Source organism: Leucopleurus acutus, assembly GCF_964270905.1.
Source record: "Leucopleurus acutus genome assembly, chromosome: 9".
In the NCBI taxonomy this organism is placed as follows: Eukaryota; Metazoa; Chordata; class Mammalia; order Artiodactyla; family Delphinidae; genus Leucopleurus; species Leucopleurus acutus.
This window is the reverse complement of record NC_139144.1, coordinates 51,013,039-51,033,193: the sequence shown is the minus strand read 5'-3', so window position 1 is coordinate 51,033,193 and position 20,155 is coordinate 51,013,039. Positions and strand designations below refer to the sequence as shown.

At 36.8% G+C, this 20,155-nt stretch overlaps 1 protein-coding gene across 3 annotated transcripts in view; it reads right to left on the bottom strand.

The window, feature by feature from the left end:
* SGCE (sarcoglycan epsilon) overlaps positions 1–20,155 on the bottom strand; it is a 66,983-nt gene that overhangs the window by 24,036 nt on the left and 22,792 nt on the right. For all 3 annotated transcript variants that reach the window (XM_082846791.1, XM_082846789.1, XM_082846790.1), the window contains 4 exons: positions 17,125–17,247; positions 15,125–15,282; positions 9,115–9,187; positions 4,576–4,774 (listed from right to left, as the gene is read on the bottom strand). In XM_082846791.1, coding sequence (XP_082702917.1) covers positions 4,576–4,774; positions 9,115–9,187; positions 15,125–15,282; positions 17,125–17,247 — 553 coding nt within the window. The remainder of the gene's footprint in view (positions 1–4,575; positions 4,775–9,114; positions 9,188–15,124; positions 15,283–17,124; positions 17,248–20,155) is intronic.

The window sequence follows — 20,155 nt, the reverse complement described above, 5'->3', positions numbered from 1 at the left end:
CTTTCAGCCATGTGGTAGGGCTTAGAAGGCCTACTTGCTAAAATGAAAATTTTAATATAAACCATTTTCTTCAAAGGTCCCTAGTGCTTCAAGATAAAAACCCAAACAATTCTTCCAGGTGTACGAGGCCTTACATGGTCTGGTCTTTGCCTCTTTGGTCATTATCATTTCTGGATCCCTGCCCCCCATTTCCACACAAAGTAGGTTTCCAAATTGACCAGGCTTCCTCCTACCTAATGGATTTTGCCCAAGCTGTTCCTCTGCCTAGACTCTCGCTTTCCCATTTTTTGAGCTGGCTAATTTGTACTCATATTTTAAACTCAGATCAGGTTTCATCTCCTCTATGAACACTTTGACATGGACCAGAAGTGGGAGAGGAGCCGTCTCTGTGAATACCTCAAATGTGATAGGTACAACACTGCTTTCTAATTATCTGATTACTGGCCTGGTCCCTAATAGATGTGAGCATAGACTGCATTCTTTAAAATCACTGTACCCTAGAGACTAATACATTATTCCCCCATAAAAAATACTTAATAAATGCTAAACTATGAAAGAAAAAAAGTGAATCTATGCCTAGAACTTAGAAGAACAGATATTAAAGAAATATAGTTATAGACATATAGTTTAGACATATAGTTGCATTGACTTTTAAAATTTATTTATTTTTATACTTATAAAAATCGACTCATATTGGCTTCCAATTTTTACTTTATTAAGCCTTTTTTAAAAAAATTCCAATCTCATATCACCATCATTCCCTAAAAGAAAGAATAGTTGCATCAAAAACACAGGAGGCACGTTATTTAAGAATTAAAGACTGGGCTTCCCTGGTGGTGCAGTGGTTGAGAGTCCATCTGCCAATGCAGGGGACACGGGTTCGTGCTCCAGTCCGGGAAGACCCCACATGCCGCGGAGCGGCTGGGCCCGTGAGCCATGGCCGCTGAGCCTGCGCGTCCGGAGCCTGTGCTCCGCAACAGGAGAGGCCACAACAGTGACAGGCTCGCGTACCGCAAAAAAAAAAAAAAAATTAAAGACTATCTTGTAAATCACCAAACATGGGGACAGATTCAGCAGAGCACTACAGACTGGCCTAGGACCATGACCTCACATCAGACCAGTCTTTGGCAGCCTTTGACTTACATTCTCTTCTTCAAGTGTAACTTCTCTCTGAGCCCTTTACAGGGCAAAACACAGACAATTAATTAGAGGGAGTACTTTGTGAGATTGTCTAGAGAATAAACTAGGATCCTCTGTTGTTGACTGAGGATAGATCCACACGCTTTGGTAACCAGAGGAAACAGTGGTAGGTTTGACAATCTCTTATGAAAAGTGAGTATATTCTTTAATCCTCACACCCCGTCATTCCCTTCCTAACCACCATTTACACCGCATCACTCACCCTGAGTTGGCAGCTCTGCCATGCCCAGAATGAAACATGAACCTGCTCCTCTTTCCACCAGCTTTATCCCAGGCTAAATGCATCCATGAGTCCTTAGCCTCTGGCTCAGTGTCAAGAGCAAAGCAGCCCTGAGAGCACACCCAGAGAGAGCACAGTTGCCCTGAGGTTATGGGTCTGGAAAGTGAAAGGGAATCTTTTCAGGAGGTTTAGGGTTCCTTTGCAGGAGCTTACTTACTTTGAAGGAAATATTTATAATTGTTTTCTGTTAGATTTAGAAGAAGTTTAAAGGCTGTCAGTGAGGTCGGCAGAGATGAAAAAAATGCACATCAAGAAGGATGAGGAGCTGGGATGCTGTAGAGGGGGTTCTTGACGACTGACACTTAAGGGCACTCTGGGCCGTGGAAGGGCTGTTAGTTTACTCTGAGGGTCTACTACTGAGAGCTCCTCTTTGTCTTCTGCTGTTGGTTTGAGTAACATGGAAAAGTTTGCAGTTAGTAAATTGTGGCTGCCGTGCGTAACAGGAAATACTTTCGAGGAGTTTTTTCTTTTTTTAATCAGAGACTGAGACTTATGCAAAATATTAAGTAGAACACGGTTATTAGGTGTTTAATTAACACTTCTAAATATACTTTTAAATAAAATTTTAGAAGATAAAGGGATGCAATTCCTTTGCATCTCTGATCCCACCCTCAATCTTTTCAATTTTTTTTTTTTTTTTTTTTTTTTTTTTCAGTACGCAGGCCTCTCACTGTTGTGGCTTTTCCCGCTGCGGAGCACAGGCTCCGGATGCACAGGCTCAGCGGCCATGGCTCACGGGCCCAGCTGCTCCGCGGCATGTGGGATCTTCCCGGACCGGGGCACGAACCCGTGTCCCCTGCATCGGCAGGCAGACTCTCAACCACTGCGCCACCAGGGAAGCCCTCAATATTTCATTTTTAAAGAGATTTATAGTCCATGTTATTTTCAAAACAAAGTACAGAGTCAAAAAGTTTTGTAAGTGAATCAAGAATCATGATATACATCATTAAAAAGAAAGGAAAGCACAAGAGATGAGTTAAGCACTGGATTTATTTCTAAATTGAAGGCAACAGCGTAAAAAAAAAACCCTATTTTTGTTACCTTGACATTATGTAACAACCAAAGAAAATATGCAAAATCATTCCCAGGGACAAATTTTTCTCCTGCAATTATATTCCAGTAGGATCTTATTTCATTGGTGCACATATAGGGACCCTGGAGTAACAGAGTTGGCACTGGGTATAATTTATAGAAAATCTATTTTAAAAGACTTATTATATGAATACTCTGTAAAGGTTGCGGCTTAACATTAAATTAAAACTCATGGAAAGCATTTCAAGTTGGGAAAGGATCTGAGACAACAGGGTCCAAATAAATGCCACGGGACTGACAGCACATGCCTCCCGCTAGCAGGTGTTGGGGGGTCAGTCAGCTAATGACTGAATTCTCCAACAAGTACTTGTAGGACAAAAAATTCTGTTCTTAATTTAGAGTCACATGCTCAGGCCCAGCCCTAGACTCAAAGATCCGGAATCTCTAGGGGGAACCAGAGGCCAGGAACCTAGGTATATTCTTCATAAAGCTCTACTGGCAATTCTCAGGCTAGACATAGTTGCGCAGCCCTGTTTTAGGTCAGAGTTTGGTTTAGAGAGCTGTTAGTTCAATTTAGCCTAGTTGTTTCTTAAAGTGCCTCTACGGGTGGGGTCTACACTACTGGTTAGAGAAGCGGTGAGCCCAGAAGAAAGCACAACTATGGAAAACTCTACCAATACCTGGTTTTCATGTTGTTTCCTCCAACATCTTTGGTCATTGTTTTAACAATCACTGTGGAACACATTACCTTAAAAACCTGTTGAAAAGATTCCACATTTGGAGAACGTCTTGAGGGGAGATACCCCTGTTCATCTCCTTCTATGGTCCTCCTTCAATTACTCAATTGGGAAAGAGATCCATGTTGTACCTCTCAAGTAAAATTTTAAGCTCCAGAATTATGTTTTCATAGAGAAAGCCAACCAGAAGATGATAGGCAAGCGATAAAGCAACTATTTTCCTCCAAGCACTTCTATGTGTGCTTGACTGACTTCAAAATCCATTATCGTACCATACAAGGTACAATTTAATTCTGAAATTTGTAACTTGGACTTTGCAGCTCATTGCTTATCCTTTATCCCCCTTCGGACTACTCGCTCATACCTCATCTATGTCTATTTGTGATCTTTTCCCTTATCTCCGACAAAGTTCTCCTTTAAAGTTTCCCTTAAATTTGATTCTTATTAACCCAGATATTCCAGTTAATTCCAGATATCATCTGTATAAATGTTACCTAGAGTATGGATAAAGGAGGAGTTGGAAAAGGACATGCTACATAAAATGTGATTTATTCCATATCTCGCATATTTATAGGATTGGTTTTTAAAAAGGCAGATCTGCCTCAACTTAGGGAACAGAAATTAAACAGCAAAATTTCATCTGACATTGAGATTCGATCTGTCAATGTACCCAGGCATAAGGAGTGTTTCATAACCTCTACAAGAATGTAAGTCATACTCTGAATCTGTAAGGCTTGAGAATAGACAAGTCCCTTTCAAATGCATTGTCTCGTTGAATCATTACAACAACCCTGAGGGAGAGAGTATAGTCCCCATTGGAGCAGATGAGGAAGTTGAAGCCCAGAGGAGTGCAGCAGTTTGCCCAGTGTCACCCAGCTTGTGAGTGACAAGGCCAGGCTTTAGGAATGGGTTTCAAATCCACCCCAGCCATCAATCACCACCACATGGTGGAAAGAATGTTAAAGGCGAAGAAATAGTTTCCTAGAATAAAGTTACAGCAGTCTGTACATCCTTCTGCAGCTGATAACTGGGGCATCAACTTCCTTTGAAATTCAGGACCCTAAATAAACAGCTTCTCTATGGAAGGTACAAAAGACTTAGTGCTGTAATTTATGATGTGGATCCTGATCTATGATTAGATTTCACAGGACCTGGAACATCAGATATAAAATCTCTTTGTCAATACAGAAAATTGCTAGTTTTTTCTTATCTTTACAATAACTATTTCTTATTAAAAAGAAAAATGCAATAGGCCATCTTCCATCTATAATAAGTTTGATAAGATCACCATATTTAAAAATCCATACTTAAGGTAAGTCTGCTTACCCCTCCTTCATGTCATTGATGGGAAGCGGAACCCTGCCGCCCCTGTCTAGAGCTGACGTGATGTTTATGGCGTTCAGACGCTCTGGCTGCCACACATTTTTCACGGCCCCAAGAAAGTCTCCGAGAACCTCGCTGGCCAACATTTCTTCTACGTTCATATTTTTAATGAAGAATTCTGCTTGATACGGTAACGGGAAGTCTAATTTTGGTGAAAAAGGGTATGCATATCTTTAATGAAGTAGTCTTTTGAAAGGCAAACAAAAGAACCATTTGAGATTTGTTGATTTCTGTCACAATCCTGGCTTCCGGGAACGATATTATTACTGGCTTTATAGGCTTTCTATATAACAGAGGATATATCTAAAAACACGACGTACATTAGACCCAGAACTTTATCTACAATGCAGTCAAATCTAAGGGACAGCAGGGCAATTCACAATTAGAGAAAAAAAATAAGAAGGACAAGAAAAAAATGTCAAATCTCACATCTGTCGCTAACTTGCCAGCGACCTGCCGGCCTCCTTGTCCTGTCAATGTACTCAGGAAGAAGGAGCATTTCCAGAACTTAGAAAAGTATTTTGTACTTGTAGTGTTTTCAAGCTGACAGATCTTCAAATACATTGTTTAATTTAATCGTTACAATCCTAGGTAGTGCTATTTCCCATTTGAACAAAGGAGGAGGCTGAACACAGCACCATCCTTTCTAAATAGAGAAGACATGGCAAAATATCTATACTTGCTTGTGGGTTGCTTATATATGATATGGAAAACCATATTTTTAATTTGCAGTGTTACGGATCTTTTTAGAGCATGCTAAAACATCACGTTTTACTAAAATAAATATTGACTGTATTTTCAACAAGAACTTTGAAATCATAGCTATTTCATTTTTTGGATCACTCCATAATTAAATATTCTAGAGAAATAATATTTTAAATTTCTCATGAAATTCCACACCTCACATTGTTAGAGATTGAGTTCGCTTTTTCCCTCCCCAATGTCTCATCAGTAATTTCCCTCTAAAGATGCCAAAATGAATATTTTAAACCAACCCAATGTCCCATTCAGACTCTCAATACAAGTAACTTTAAATAAATATAATTTATTTCAGCTTCTCAAATGTTACTCTTCAATTACAAACTATCATTTCCTGTGTTCTGGTTGTTCTGTTAAGACAAAGGATAGCTTTCTTTTTGTTTAGTAATATTTCTGTAAGAATAAAGGCTACTTTTTTTTTTAATACTTACTACGAGGCAGGCCAAGCTAAGGGAAAGAGGTGAATTACCGTATTTAACACTCACAAGCAGAAGGTAAGCAGGTACTTGTATTTTTCTCCATAGGTTCAGAAAGGGAAGCTGATCTTTCGATCATTTGAATTTACCTCATATGATTTTCATCTAAGCTAAAAGAGACTGTATATATAAAGTGCTCAATGGAGCTCCCAATATAGAGTAAGAACTGAGAAAATGGTAAACTTTAGCAATTCTTACAATAACATGCACAAGTTAATTACTTGGATTCTGCACTTTACTTAAAAGGAAAAAAAATACGTCTGGACTATACACGGATTTAAAGTCCCCAACAATAATTATATTATGTATATCCTCTGACTTATTTCATTAAAACTCACGTACTATATGTTCCTATTTCTTATACTATTTTTATCTCATGTACTATTCCATTCTTATTTAATAAACAAAACACTAAAGTTATACGACAAATAACTGAAACCTTGATGACTTCATTTATTATCAAGCCTCTTTAATATTAAAGGACATCTGATGCCAGAGATGAAATCAAGGAGATATTCTGGCTTTCGAGTTTTCAGGAGAGTTTTCTGGAGTGTGGTGTCTCTCCCTAAAGACTAAGTCTTTCAAAGCCCTAATCACAGAAGGCTCTGTACTCATCCCCTACCCTGTAATTTATTCTGCTTATGATTTTGTTAGATTTGTTTGATGTATAGCCCATCTGCAATCTTCTAAAATATGCTATGTTTATTCTCTTTTATGTAGATAAGTTTCCTGTTTTATACTGATACGTTTCCTGTTTTATACAGATAAACAGGAGCTTAATCATGCTGCATTTTTCCCCATACTGAGAAACAGTCATGCAGAAAAATGTCATGAAGAACAGTTTCTTGGCAATAAATAATACTTATAAATAATACCAAGGGGTATGCTAGAAGTCTATCATCTATTAATTTCATTCAGTGAAATTTTTCTAAAAAAGCGTGCAAAACTTTTTCCTTATTATCAGTGCTACTCCCTGGAGAACGGTTACTTGGCTTTCCCTAATCCATGTGACCCTCCGTGGCTCCTTTCTGAGACTTGCGGCCGCCACGCCCTCCGAGGCTCCAGGCTGTGCAGCTGCCTGCCGTCTACCCGGCCAAGTGCTGCTGCCAGGCCTCCCAGAGATGAGTCACAGTAGCTTTCTAACTTTGGGGAAATCCCGTGCCTGCTATATTTGGATATCACGGAGGCCAAGGGAACAGTAGCCAACAGATTGGTGGCAGGCCTCTGAGGCACTAAACCCAATTTAGAGAATCACTCTATGTACTCTCCTTGAGCTCCATGCTGTACGATTCTACATGACTAATTTCCCATTAGGTCTCCCAGAGCAGGAGACTGCTGGGCAGGGAGTTGCACCGAGCATGGTTATCCGGATATTCAACCCTTGTTACTTCTTTCCTAACCTTATCCGGGAGAAACGGCATGTGTACAGGCCATGCTCAAAGATGTACGTCCTAGTGTCCACATGCATTCCATCGAGACAAGCAAGGAAAAATGCCTGCCATTTGGTGCACTGATTTTCAGAGTTTGGGCCACTGACCCTTATGTAAAAGGAGGCTTTCAAAATCCACGTACTCGTGCTCCCTCAACCCTGATTTAAATAAGTAGCCCCTAATGCCAACTTTCAATCCTTCAGTCACCTAACAGTCTTACATTAGTATCTGCTTGAACACGGGTCCCCACATGTGTACTATGTATTGAGTACATGTGTGTGGACCCATGTACTCTGTATTGACAGATGCCTGTGTACTCTGTATTGACAGGACTGAGACCAGACTTGAGAAGGAGGAGATTCAAAACTGGAGACCAGGCTATCTTTCAGTTTGTAGGGGCTCCCATACCTGACAAAGGGTTTTGAGTCCCTCTGAGAGCATAATAGTGAGGTTAGTGGTCCAAGCCCACTGCAATGGAAGTATATAACTAAACTGATGGATTCCCAAGGAGAAAGGGAACTTCGCAACCATTCTGCTCATTAAAGGTACTCCAAATTCTACAAGGACAGCTTGGACTGGATGCAAGTATCCAATTACAATTGGAGTCAAGAATAAAAATCTCCTTGATCCAAACATGAATACCTTCCAAAAGCCCTTGGGAAGTAGAAAAGTGGGTAAAGAGTCTTCTGTCCAGGCCAAAGGAACTGGTACTTGGACTTTCTTTTCATATATGAAGGTCATTTTAAATTTTAAACTAGCACATTTGTTGTCTGCAATTATTACAGCTAAAATGCCTGGGAAAAAAAACTCATGCTAAGGGTTTCAAAAACTTCCAGCAATCTTCTCCCCAATTATGTACTGCATTATCAATTCTATCGAAATTGCTTTCTTTCATATGCTGTAAAGGTAATTTTTAACTCAGCCTTTACTGAATTATTATGAATTCCAAATTAGTAGGCTCTGATAAAATGTGTTGTGTTTGCTTATTTGTTTTCAATCATACTAGTAAATAGAAGTAAGAACTTTCCTATCCAGGATGCACAACTGTTTTACTGTTTTGGGGGGGAAAATGCTATATCAGTTCTTCTCCTGTCACCCTCATAAATGATATCTGGTATAGTATCCCATGATTTATAAACTTTAACCACAAAGTGTTTAGTGGTATGTATTTTTCCCATTGAATGCCAAAACAGGATCAGAATATTTGAGAGTGTAATTCTTGGAATCTCTCCTGTGTCCCTAACCTTCTAAATCCTTAGGCATCACTTACAATTCAAGCATGTGTAACAATAAATTGTTGTTGGACTCCAGCAATTACAGATGCATGATTAGCTATTTAGAAAGGAGACTGTGACCCAAATTATGGTTTATTTCTGTCCATCAACAACTCTTTGTCATCATATACAACCAAACTACCACCGATGATAGGTTTGAAAGTAAAATAATACCAATCATGCATTCTACGATCAGCCCTATGTCAAGCACATTTTGAGACTTAAATGATGGCATCCTTACCTCAGACTTATGAGAGAAATAGTATTCTTAGTCTCACTTTACAGATGATTTAACCAAGGCCTGGAGAAAATAAGTGGCCTCTACATTTGGTTCCCTACCCTGAGGTTTTCAGCACCAAAACACATCATGATATTTTACAATGAATTAAATATTGCTTAGTTTTCTACATTTTACTATTTCATTAGTTATAGTAGGTATGTGGTCCTTTAAAATCCTTAACTATGTTTTACATACATATAAAATATAATGAAATACTTCTTGCAAATAAGGAAACAATCAGCAACGTATTTTTCCATACCTACCTTCTGCTGACATTATATTAATTATCAAATTATGCCTTGCAGTCTCAAAGGTACGCCTATTGTAGGCAGTTATCTATTAGAAAAAGAAAGTCGTATTAAAGAAGTAAAATGTTATTCGGAAAACGAAATTCATTAAGGACAAAATGAAAACAAATTGTCGTTCTTTCCATTTTCATTATTTGTTTATATACTTACAAAATATTCCTTCTCTGGACAAGAATCCAGAGCTTTTAGCAATATTGTGGGAAAATAGATAATTAGGTATATTTAACATGCTAAAACAAGTTAAAATCAGAAAAACCCTTTTATAGAAGACTGTTAAGTGCCAGTAGCAATGCAGATGCATCATTAGTAAATGGATTAACCATTACGAATTACTTACCAGAGCTGTTCTAAAATTTCAAAAAAGCCAAAACAATATATTGGTGTACTTTTAAATGGAGCTTAAGGATCATACCAGAAAGTACACTTTAAAACAAGCACATCTCTGTGTTGTTTGCATTCAGTACTAAACTGCACACCAACCAGTCAAGAAATGTCACGAACCCTTTGGAAATCACATCTCACAATGGGAGTAGAGCAGTAAGGATCACAGTCTAAGAAGATGATGGCAAATGCTCAAAAACACAAATCAATCCCTTCACAGAGTCAAATATTAGTAAATGTTTGCAGAGCCAATGAACTTACATCAAAGTCAATTCAGAAACAGCCACTGCAAACAACAAACAAAGCAAAGGCCAACAACAGGATACGGCTTCAAAAATCAAGGAATAATTAACTTTATAACAGATATTAAATCACTCAGACAGGCCTGCAGTACCTCAAAAAAACCCCAAATGATTGTGTAAAAGTCTTAGCATCCCAGCACTAGCCTTCTGGCAGTAACTGCAGCTGTAGTTGACACTGAGACAAAAAAGACAAAACTGATGCAAACTGAAAAGAAATATCTTGCATATTTAAAAACAAGTATCAAAGATTTTAATAGCATCACATATGAGCTTTAAATAAAATACATTACACTCATCAGAAATATTATTTGAGAGAACAGTGAAAATCAGAAGTTTGGAATAAAAAATTCCAAACCTTTAACAATATTTCAAAGTACATATTCTGAAACGTGTCTTATTCCACAAAGATAAAAGCACTTATCTCTCCACAATTTGTCAAATTTCTTTTGGATTTAATGATTTCTTTGCTGCTCTCTATTGGGACACATGATCAATTAGGTTCACACTGAACACTAAAATTAAGACTAGTCATTAAAATTAACGAGGCATTATTGTTCACAAGCAAATGAAGAAATGCAAAAACATTTGGGAATCCTCATGATTTTAAAAGTTTACCCTGCAAAAAATTTAATAATATTCTCAGTGGAAAAAAAATACTAGATACTATTTGTTATAATATCTCAAAGCTAATGCTAGAAAGAGAGATTAAACATTTTCAGATTAATGGCAATATTTTTCTGGCTAGCCTACCCATAATTATCACAAATTTCATTACTGTAAATTTCATAAATTCTAATAAGTGTTTTTAAATCAGAGGCTACACAAGAGAGTGAAGAACCTTTCATGAATCCGGAGGAAGAATTTTATTACCTGAATTTATATTTAATGCTTAATTTTAACAGCTGTAACAGAATGCAATTCTTCTATGACTTATAATGAGATATTTAAATACTGTAATATTCTCAGTCGAATTCTACTTATCATGATGATGTGAAGCCCTTCATAGCAAAGAGGTATGCATATTTGTGAACTTTCTGATCCCCTATTTCTAAAATAGTGGCTGATCTATTTTAGATGCTTAATAAGTAGCTACTGAATAAATTAATTAGTGGATGTATATGATTAAATATTAGTTTAAGATATGCAAAATCTTTTGACTATATTATTAATAGAATATTTTTAAACACTGAAAATATGTTATTATATATGGATGTAGAAATGAGTTATTTACAGATAAATCAATACTGTGTTAGATGAAAGATATGCTAAGTTTTCATAATCTTCTTAAAAAATTTATTTATTGGCTGCATTGGGTCTTCCTTGCTGCACGCAGGCTTTCTCTAGTTGCGGTGAGCGGGGGCTGCTCTTCGTTGCAGTGTGCGGGCTTCTCAGTGCAGTGGCTTCTCTTGTTGTGGAGCACGGGCTCTAGGTGCACGGGCTTCAGTAGTTGTGGCCGTGGGCTCTAGAGCTCGGGCTCAGTAGTTGTGGTGCACGGGCTTAGTTGCTCCGTGGCATGTGGGATCTTCCTGGACCAGGGCTCGAACCGTGTCCCCTGCACTGGCAGGCAGATTCTCAACCACTGCGCCATCAGGGAAGCCCTCATCATCTTTTTGGATATTATTTGATACATATTCATAACATTGTATGTTGGTAGTAAGGTGTAATGCACCCCTGTGAATCCTGGTTCAACACGTGTTTCTCTCCTACCCTAGCCTCTTGCCTCTCTCCAACCAGAGTAAACATTTTGGATTTTGTGTTTATCATCCCATCCATTTTAAATATAGTTTTATTATCCATGCATGTATGCTTAAAACATATTGTCCATTTTTCTGGGTTTTGAGCGCCTATAAAAATAGTAAACTGTATGCAGTCTTCTGGGGTTTGTTTGGTTTTTTTCAACATTACGTTAAAAACATTCATTCATGTTGCCAGGCAAGCTTAAGTTCATTGCTGCTATAAATGTTCACTGTGCGAATACCCCCCAATTTATCTATTCTCTTGCTGCTGGACTTCTGGATCTCAACTGGTTTGTGGGTTTCCAGTGTTTTCCTATACACACATTGCTCAGTGAACATGACTGTGCATGCCTTTGGGTGGACATTTGCAAGTGTTTCTTTTTCTTTTTCTTTTTTCTTTGGCCATGCTGAGTGGCTTGCAGGATGCTAGTTCCCCGACCAGGGACTGAACTCAGGCCACAGCAGTGAAAGCACCAAGTCTTAACCACTGGACCGTAGGGGAATTCCCTGCAATTGTTTAAGTGCATATCTGGAAGTGGGACTGCTAGATCATAGGGTACAGTGATACTCAGCTATGTGAAATATTCGGTTTTCCAGCCCATATCCGCTGCAATGACCTTTACTGAGGATAAAATTCTCACTGAGGTTCTAAATTGAATATGCCTCCTTACTGAGGAGAGTAAGTTTCTTTACTTAAATGGCACTGATGTCTCCTCTTTGGTGAAATGTCTGTTCATGTCTTTTTCTTATTGAAATTGTAGGAGTCCTTTTTTATATTTGACACACTTATCATTAGTCGGCTAGATATATTTAAAATATCATCTTCCAGCTTGTGGGTTGTCTTTTCTTTAATGTTTTCTTTTGATGAACAGAAGTTCACAAGTTTAACATGGTAAAATTTATCAATCTTTTCTCTTAAATAAAAAAATTTAGGTGTTATTTAAGATATCCTTCCCTCCCCCAAACTCAGAAAGATACTCCTCTACAGTTTTATATAATAGTTTAAATTTTTGCTAAATCCTTAATCTACCTAGACATGAGTTTTGTATTTCCTGTGAAGTAAGAATCTAATTTTATGTTTGCCATATGCTGAGCACCAGTCAATAAATTGACCTCCTTTTCCCTAATCTGTGATCTCTGGCACCATCTCTTTAGACATATATCATTGTTCTTTACGTAGATGGATCTGTCTCTGGGCTCCCTATTTTATTCATTGGTTAATTTGTCTATCCCTGTATCAATACAAACTTATGATTGATTACTACATATTTACAATAAATCTTGCTATCTGGAAAGGAAAGAAATCTTTCCCCTTTTTATTCTTCTTTAAGCATGTCTTGATTTTGCTTTATTATCTTCTTTATAAATTTTAGAATTAGTTGCCAAGTTCCATGAAATAACCTACTGAGATTTTTTTATTGGAACTGCATTGAATCTATAGATCAATTAGGGGGAAAGTGATGCTTTCATGATTTTCAGTCCTCCTACCCCTGAATGAACTATCTTTTCATTTATATAGGCATTCTTTAATATCAACAAAGTTTTATAATTTTTCCCATACAGAACTTGCATACCTTCTGTTAGATTTATTCCAAGTACATTATAATTTTGTTGCTACTAAAAAAATGGTATCTTTTAAAAACATGTATTTTTCTCAGTACTTGTATTTAATGAATAAATATAACTTAATTTTTTATATTGATCCCATAGCTTACTGCTAGGCTTTCTGAAGATTTAATAGCCTATAGACTCTTTATATCATTGACTATTCCATTTCTTCCTTTCGAATAGTTATAAATTTCTTTTTCTTTCTTTACTGCACTGGATAGGACTTCTAATATATTCTGTAATAGATGTGATACAGGGGGTCATTCTTGTTTTGTTCCTGAATTTAAATGGCATTCCTCTAGTGTGTTCCCATTAAAAAATGATGTTTGCTATTATTTTTGATAAATAACCTATTAGGTTAAGGAAGTTCACTTATATTCCTAGTTTGCTAAGAGTTATTTTTTTCTTATCAAGAATAGGCGTTGATTTTATTACATGCTTTCTCTGAATCTTCAAGGTGATTGTGTTTTTCTTTTTTAATCTAGCAAGGTGGTGACTTACATTTATATATTTCTATTATAACTTTACTGAATATTTTAAAGATTATTTTGACAATAACTCCAAATAACTTTCTTTCTTATATCTACATATATTTCTATCTTATATCAACATTGCCTTAAGAAAGCAGATTTATAGATAGAAATCACTGAAATGTCATGTTAATACAAACTTCAGTTCAAATGAAGAAACACCTTCTCTCAGCCAGCATGGAAGCTCATCTCCAGAGTCCACGGCTGATTAAAACTTTGGAGAACAACTCAAAGCATGTAATCTCCTGAGAATCTACAGAAATTCTACAAATTTTTGGTGGTAGAAAACATGCCACGCAGGACATATGCAAACTCCGGGCAATTCCACTAGCAGTTCCTATGCTGGTGCCCTGGTCACTACCAGTAAGCTTTTATGGAATTGAAGAGTTAAATTCCAGTTTAAGATCCTAGAGGCATCTAGGCATAAAACTATAGTAGGCCTCTCCTGCCGTTAATGGCCATTATAATTCTGATTTTGTTAGGTATAGTAAAGAGTAGAACACCTTTAGCTTTTACATCCATTAAAAAAAAATTAATTCCCATTAAAGGTTTGATGTCATCACTGTTTTTGTTTCAATTTCTAATATCTTCCAGGTATGATATTAGGTACTGGTAAAAATCTGATTAATTATAGCACCATCATCACTCCCGAAGTAAAGGTCAAACATATCTGCATGGCTTACAGAGCCCTCAAAGATCTGCTCCTACCAACATCAACACCTCCATTCCCATCATTTGCCCTCTGGAGTGCATCCTGTCCTCTAGCCACACCTGTAGTTCTCTAAGACTATGTGGTTATGTTTATGCCTCCAAGATTTTGATGTGCTGCATCTTCTGCCTAAAATAGCCTTCCTTCTACTTAGTGAATTTCTATTTACCCTCTTATAACTCTGCATCAAACAGCCCCTTCTTATTATAACAGTTATGTCAGTGCTGGCTAAGTTTGGGTTTCCATTCAGTGCTTCAACCCCTGAACTGTAAGACACGGCAGAGCACAGCTACTATTCATCTTTCTACCACCGACACCTATCATAATGTTCAGCACATGGTAGGGGCTCAAAAGACGTCTCCTTAATGACTGAATGAACATGAAATCTGAAATTAAAATTTGGAGAAAATAAGTGTTTTAAGTTTTTGTTCATTTTATTAAATAGAATTCATAGTAATTTATTTCTTTTAAATACCTTTTAATTTTTTTCACTAATTTAGATGATGCTTTTTTACATAAAAGCTGAAACAAAAACCTCTGTAGATGAACAGAAAGGAATGGTACATTTGCAAATGTTATCTAGTGTGTTTTCATGCATAGAATACTGAAAACCACTGCCATGTAATTTTAATCACAACATTTGAAACTCAAATTACAAAAAAATCAAGAATATAATTTTGCTCTTTCTAAGTAAATTACCTCAATGACTGTTGGTTTCCCCACATTTTCAGCCGTTGGAGACCCATATAGGACTCCATCACTATATGGTGTCCTTTGGATATACCGAAGCCATCCAGGCCGGTCTGGGTAACCCATTAAATTTGTGTTAAATGTTATGGGATCATTACTAATCTCGCCTAGGTAAGAAACACAGAAGTAAGATATAAGACAGTTATTTTCACATGTTGCTTTGATTGTTTCAATAAAAATATGTCTGTCTAAAATTTTTTTCTTAACATTTGTAGCAAATTAAATACACACCAAAAGAAAATCCATCTGGGAATTTAGATTAGGGCCTCATGTAAGAAAAATATCCTTTTGGTTGTTTAGTTAGTCTAGAAATCTGATTCAACAAAGAAAGCATATTCACACAATTTGGGGGTAAATTTCCTTTTCTTTTTTGAGGGGAGGAGGTCACATAGCAGTGGAAAAGTTCTACCAATGAGACAACTATCTTTCAGGAAAATCCCCTAATCATGTTGATGTATTCATTCTTCTGAGAAGCCTTCCTTTCATGAAACTCTGAGCACTATCAAACTCATCTTAAGGGATATCTCAAAATTATAAAAGCGTCATCAAAACAAAAATAATCTAATTTAAAAACAATGGAGAATGAGTTGAAAAAATCCAAGTCCAAAAGAACTGCAATAACATGACATTTATTAATAATAAATAATAATGGTGTCATTTTATCAGCATGTGCCTGGCCTCTACAGGCACTATTTCATCTGATTTTCAAACATACCAATGAAAGTAGTACTCTTATTAGCCTTAATTTTATTGATGAAATACGTAATTTTCCATGTTAATTCTTCATGGTCATATTAAGTGGTGAAACTAGAATTTTTTTTTTTTTTTTTTGCGGTATGCGGGCCTCTCACTGTTGTGGCCTCTCCCGTTGCGGAGCACAGGCTCCGGACGCGCAGGCTCAGCGGCCATGGCTCACGGGCCCAGCCGCCCCGCGGCATGTGGGATCCTCCCGGACCGGGGCACGAACCCGTGTCCCCTGCATCGGCAGGCGGACTCTCAACCACTGCGCCACCAGGGAAGCCCCTGAAACTAGAATTTAATCTTGGCTGAGTCCAGAAATATGCTCTTAACTACATTTTCTTCTCCAGTGTTGAAGCTGCTGCTCACAAGGTTTAGCTAGATAGTTTTGCAAAAAGAGAATGCCCCTCACGAGAACACATTTTTTAAGTAATTGATGAAAAGACTGCCTTGTTTCTTGAATGCTGGTGAGAACATGCTTAACTATATTTTACGAGTGTTTTCAGGTATGCTATTCATCATATAATCCACAAAAATAATATTTATATTAATTCTAATGCTGGAATTTTCAGAAATTCATTTTTATTTGTTACTTAAGAGTCATAATAACAATGTATTTTCTCTTGCTATTCTTTCTGTATCTTCGTTAATTTGATGGCATTTGTGACAATCCAACATAACATAATTTAAACCGATAGTAAATTAAATAGGACTTCGTAACTGGTATTACTTTGAAGAAAAATTAATCTCCATTATATGATTATGAAGTTATATAAAATTATCTCATATTGTAAAAGTTTTTTTGAGAACTCTTTCTTAATACCATATTTCAATCTCTTCTACAACATACGTATAGTTTTCCAAAAATCAATGTACTCTGTAAGATTCTTAAGTCTTAATGTGTAAAATTGTAATTGTACATCTATAATTATTTTTCTGAGAATATAGGTAGATCATTTGTCAGAAGCACAAAACTCAAGACTAGGAAATCAGAAATACACTTTCTTTAAATTTCAAAAATGAGTTATTTCCTTCGGTAATTAAATTTCTAATCTTAAAATGGGAAATATTCTATAACAATCAATTTATTACATATCCAGACCATGTCAAGTAATGTCAGTAATATCTGATCATATATCATCTAGATTATGCACATTGAACAAAAAGAAAAATTTAGTAAATTAACCACTTTTTATCCCGCCAGAACATACCAGGTTTTGGGTAAGGTGGAAATTCCCCCTTAAAATACTCTCTTTCCAAAACATGTACAAAGAGGACACCTGCAGATGGGTAGACATTCCGATCAGAGTGCACCTTGGAGAAAATAGTGTACACTGAAAACAAAGAGGGAAGATAAGAGACAGAAAGACAAATAATGAGCTCTGCTTTTGAAAATTCACTTACACTGTAAAGAAGGGTTTCACTATGTAGAAATTTCTGAGAAAACTGAAGCAACATGCAAGATTGTTAAGAAGTTTGCTTTAAAGGGGAGTGGTTTTAGGACAAAGCATGGAACAACTCTCAACTTGCTGTGTTTATAGACTTTTCAAATATTATGTAAGTAGAATTAGGCATATTTAATATTTTAAATTATTATTATATAATAAAGACATCCATGAAATCTCTTTTGTAATTTTTATGGAGATTATTACCAACAAAATACATCATGAGAACTGATCAGCTATATAATTGCTACAGTATATTTTTTCTTTTTCCTTTTTTCAAAGCAAGGTATAAAGAGTCATTTTTTTTTTAATGGTAACAATCTCCACAGTATTAACTGTTTGCCAGACAGAGCATATCAGACTACATAATACCATTGATATATGTAAGATGACTTTCATATATATTGATACTTATAAAAATGCATTGGATACTCTTTCTTTGAGTATTATTCCCCCATCTTTCCTGGAAATGATTTATTCCACTTTACCTGATCTCGACATTTAATAATTCACACATACAGTCTAGTCTATTATGCTACCTCCTAAATAAGCAATAACAATTACATCACAAAATTCAGTGCAAATCATTTCTTTAAGTGAAATGGGGCAGATTTCATGATTTACTGGTTACTTAAGATACATGATGTGAGTACATTAAAATGACCAAATTGGTTTGATTAGTTTCAACTTATCGTTTTTTTCCTCTGATATCATCATCTCTACCAACACAATACTGCCATTACCCTTGTCACCTCTACAATCTCTTTTGATTTTCTATCTTCCTGTTTGGCTACTGGCTGCAATTTTTAAACAGATAAACCCTATCAGGCAAGTTCTTTCTCTTAGTCACTGATGGATTTGTAAATGTAGTAATTAACCTTAAGAACTCAAGGCTGCTCACTCCCGGGCTCACAACTAACTAAAAGCCCTTGGATGGCAAAATCACTGACAGTGAATTTTTCAGCATAAAAATAGGAACTCCCACAAAAATGTTTCTTTATCTGTGAAAACTTGCCCCTACAGTTCTGTGGATGGCTGCCAAAAATGGGGAACTGAACTAAAATATTTGGCTTGTAGCTTCATGTATCCATAGCTTTACTACTAAAAACACAACTTCAAAGGCTGTGGTAACAGAAGGAAGGAAGCGGCAAGTTAGGTTTAAATTAGGTAATAGGGAGGCTCGTTCTTTCCTGACTTGTTTTGTACTAGCACTGGTAAGCATTCCCATGGCATTTAGAATACCCATTCTCTACCCAAGAGCAATTTACTCACCTGTGAAAATGGTCCCGTTCCAAAAAAACAAGAATAAGTGAATCACAGAAAAATAGTAAGGATGAGAATTAGAGATTTTTCACCAGCTGGATTCCATGGCATCCGCTGAATGCTTGGTGCTGTGGAGAATGTGAAGATGAAGGAGACCCAGTTCCTGCCTTTCATGAGCTCACCATCTGGTTTGGGAGACCAACACTCCCCTAACTAGGTATGACCCCAGAGAGACAAACTGCTCTGGCAAGACCTGGAAAGATGGTGAAGAGCAATGGAAGCTGGAAAGACCTGGGAAAGGTTTATATAAGAAGTAGAATTCAATATGGCTTTTAAAGTGCTAGCAAGATTCTGAAACTCAGAGATGGGCAATTTCAGCGTTGAAATGTGCAAGATACAAAAGTGGGATACTGCAGGGCCCTTTCAAGAAATGGAATTAAGCCAGTAACGCTAGATCCTGGTAGGGGGGAGGAAAACTGGGAAGATGAGTCAAATTATGGAGAGCTGTGAACTCCTGGTGAGAAGTTATTTCATTCTATACAGAAAGGTGTTTAAATTCTAGATCACAATCCTACATCCAAGGCACAGGAATGTTTTGCATAATTCAAAGGAATCTCTTTGGAGCTTATCCAATTTATTCTTTTTAGAGATTAAAAACACCTTGAAGTCCAGCACTGAACTTTATTTACCTTTGTTATTTTCTCGGCACCTAGAAGGTGTCTGGCATATGTGAATAATTTTATAAATGGATGAATACATTCTAATACAAAGCACTGTAGAGGGAAACACAGTTCTCATGTTTGTGTTCTAAATATATATAATACTTAACTTCATTTTCAGTTTTGTAACCTAAATTAATTCTCATATGTGTGTAGCAGTTTATGGGTTACCATCCTCCATTTACATTATAAACTACTAACAGTCTCCCGTAGTTTTTGCTGACATAAGGTGGTAAAAGCTAGCTTATAAATCAAAAAGAAAAGTTGTTCATATTAATAGTATTGAAATGGTCCTATTTTCTACATGGCCCATGGCAGGGCCTAAAATAGAACCATAGAAGGGTACTTGTCACTGTTTATTACCTCACTTCAAGGACTAGTGTAGAACATCTCACTTTCTGCTTTCATCAAACAAAACAAACAAACAACAAACAACATTTCTACAATCTACAGAGCCAAACCACAATCTACCGTGGCCCTCCTGGGTTTTAAGATTACATGCGCATCTCTTTATTCATGTGTAAAACTGCCTTTCTGCAATCTGCTGAACTGCATACTTGCTGGTCAGTTACCTTGGCAACTCTGCAGTAAAGCCCGCTTCACTGTAAGTATAGTATGCCATTCACTTTGAGAAAAACATGATACAGATGTATGACACACTCATCATCTAGAAATGGAAAATGACTATGCCACTATGTTTTGTTTGTGAAAATAATACTTCCTTTCTGTAGCATCAGTTTAAATTATGGGCACCCACAGCACATTTTAGAGAAGTGCCCTTTACCTTACCCTTCCCATTTGTTACTTGCAAAAAC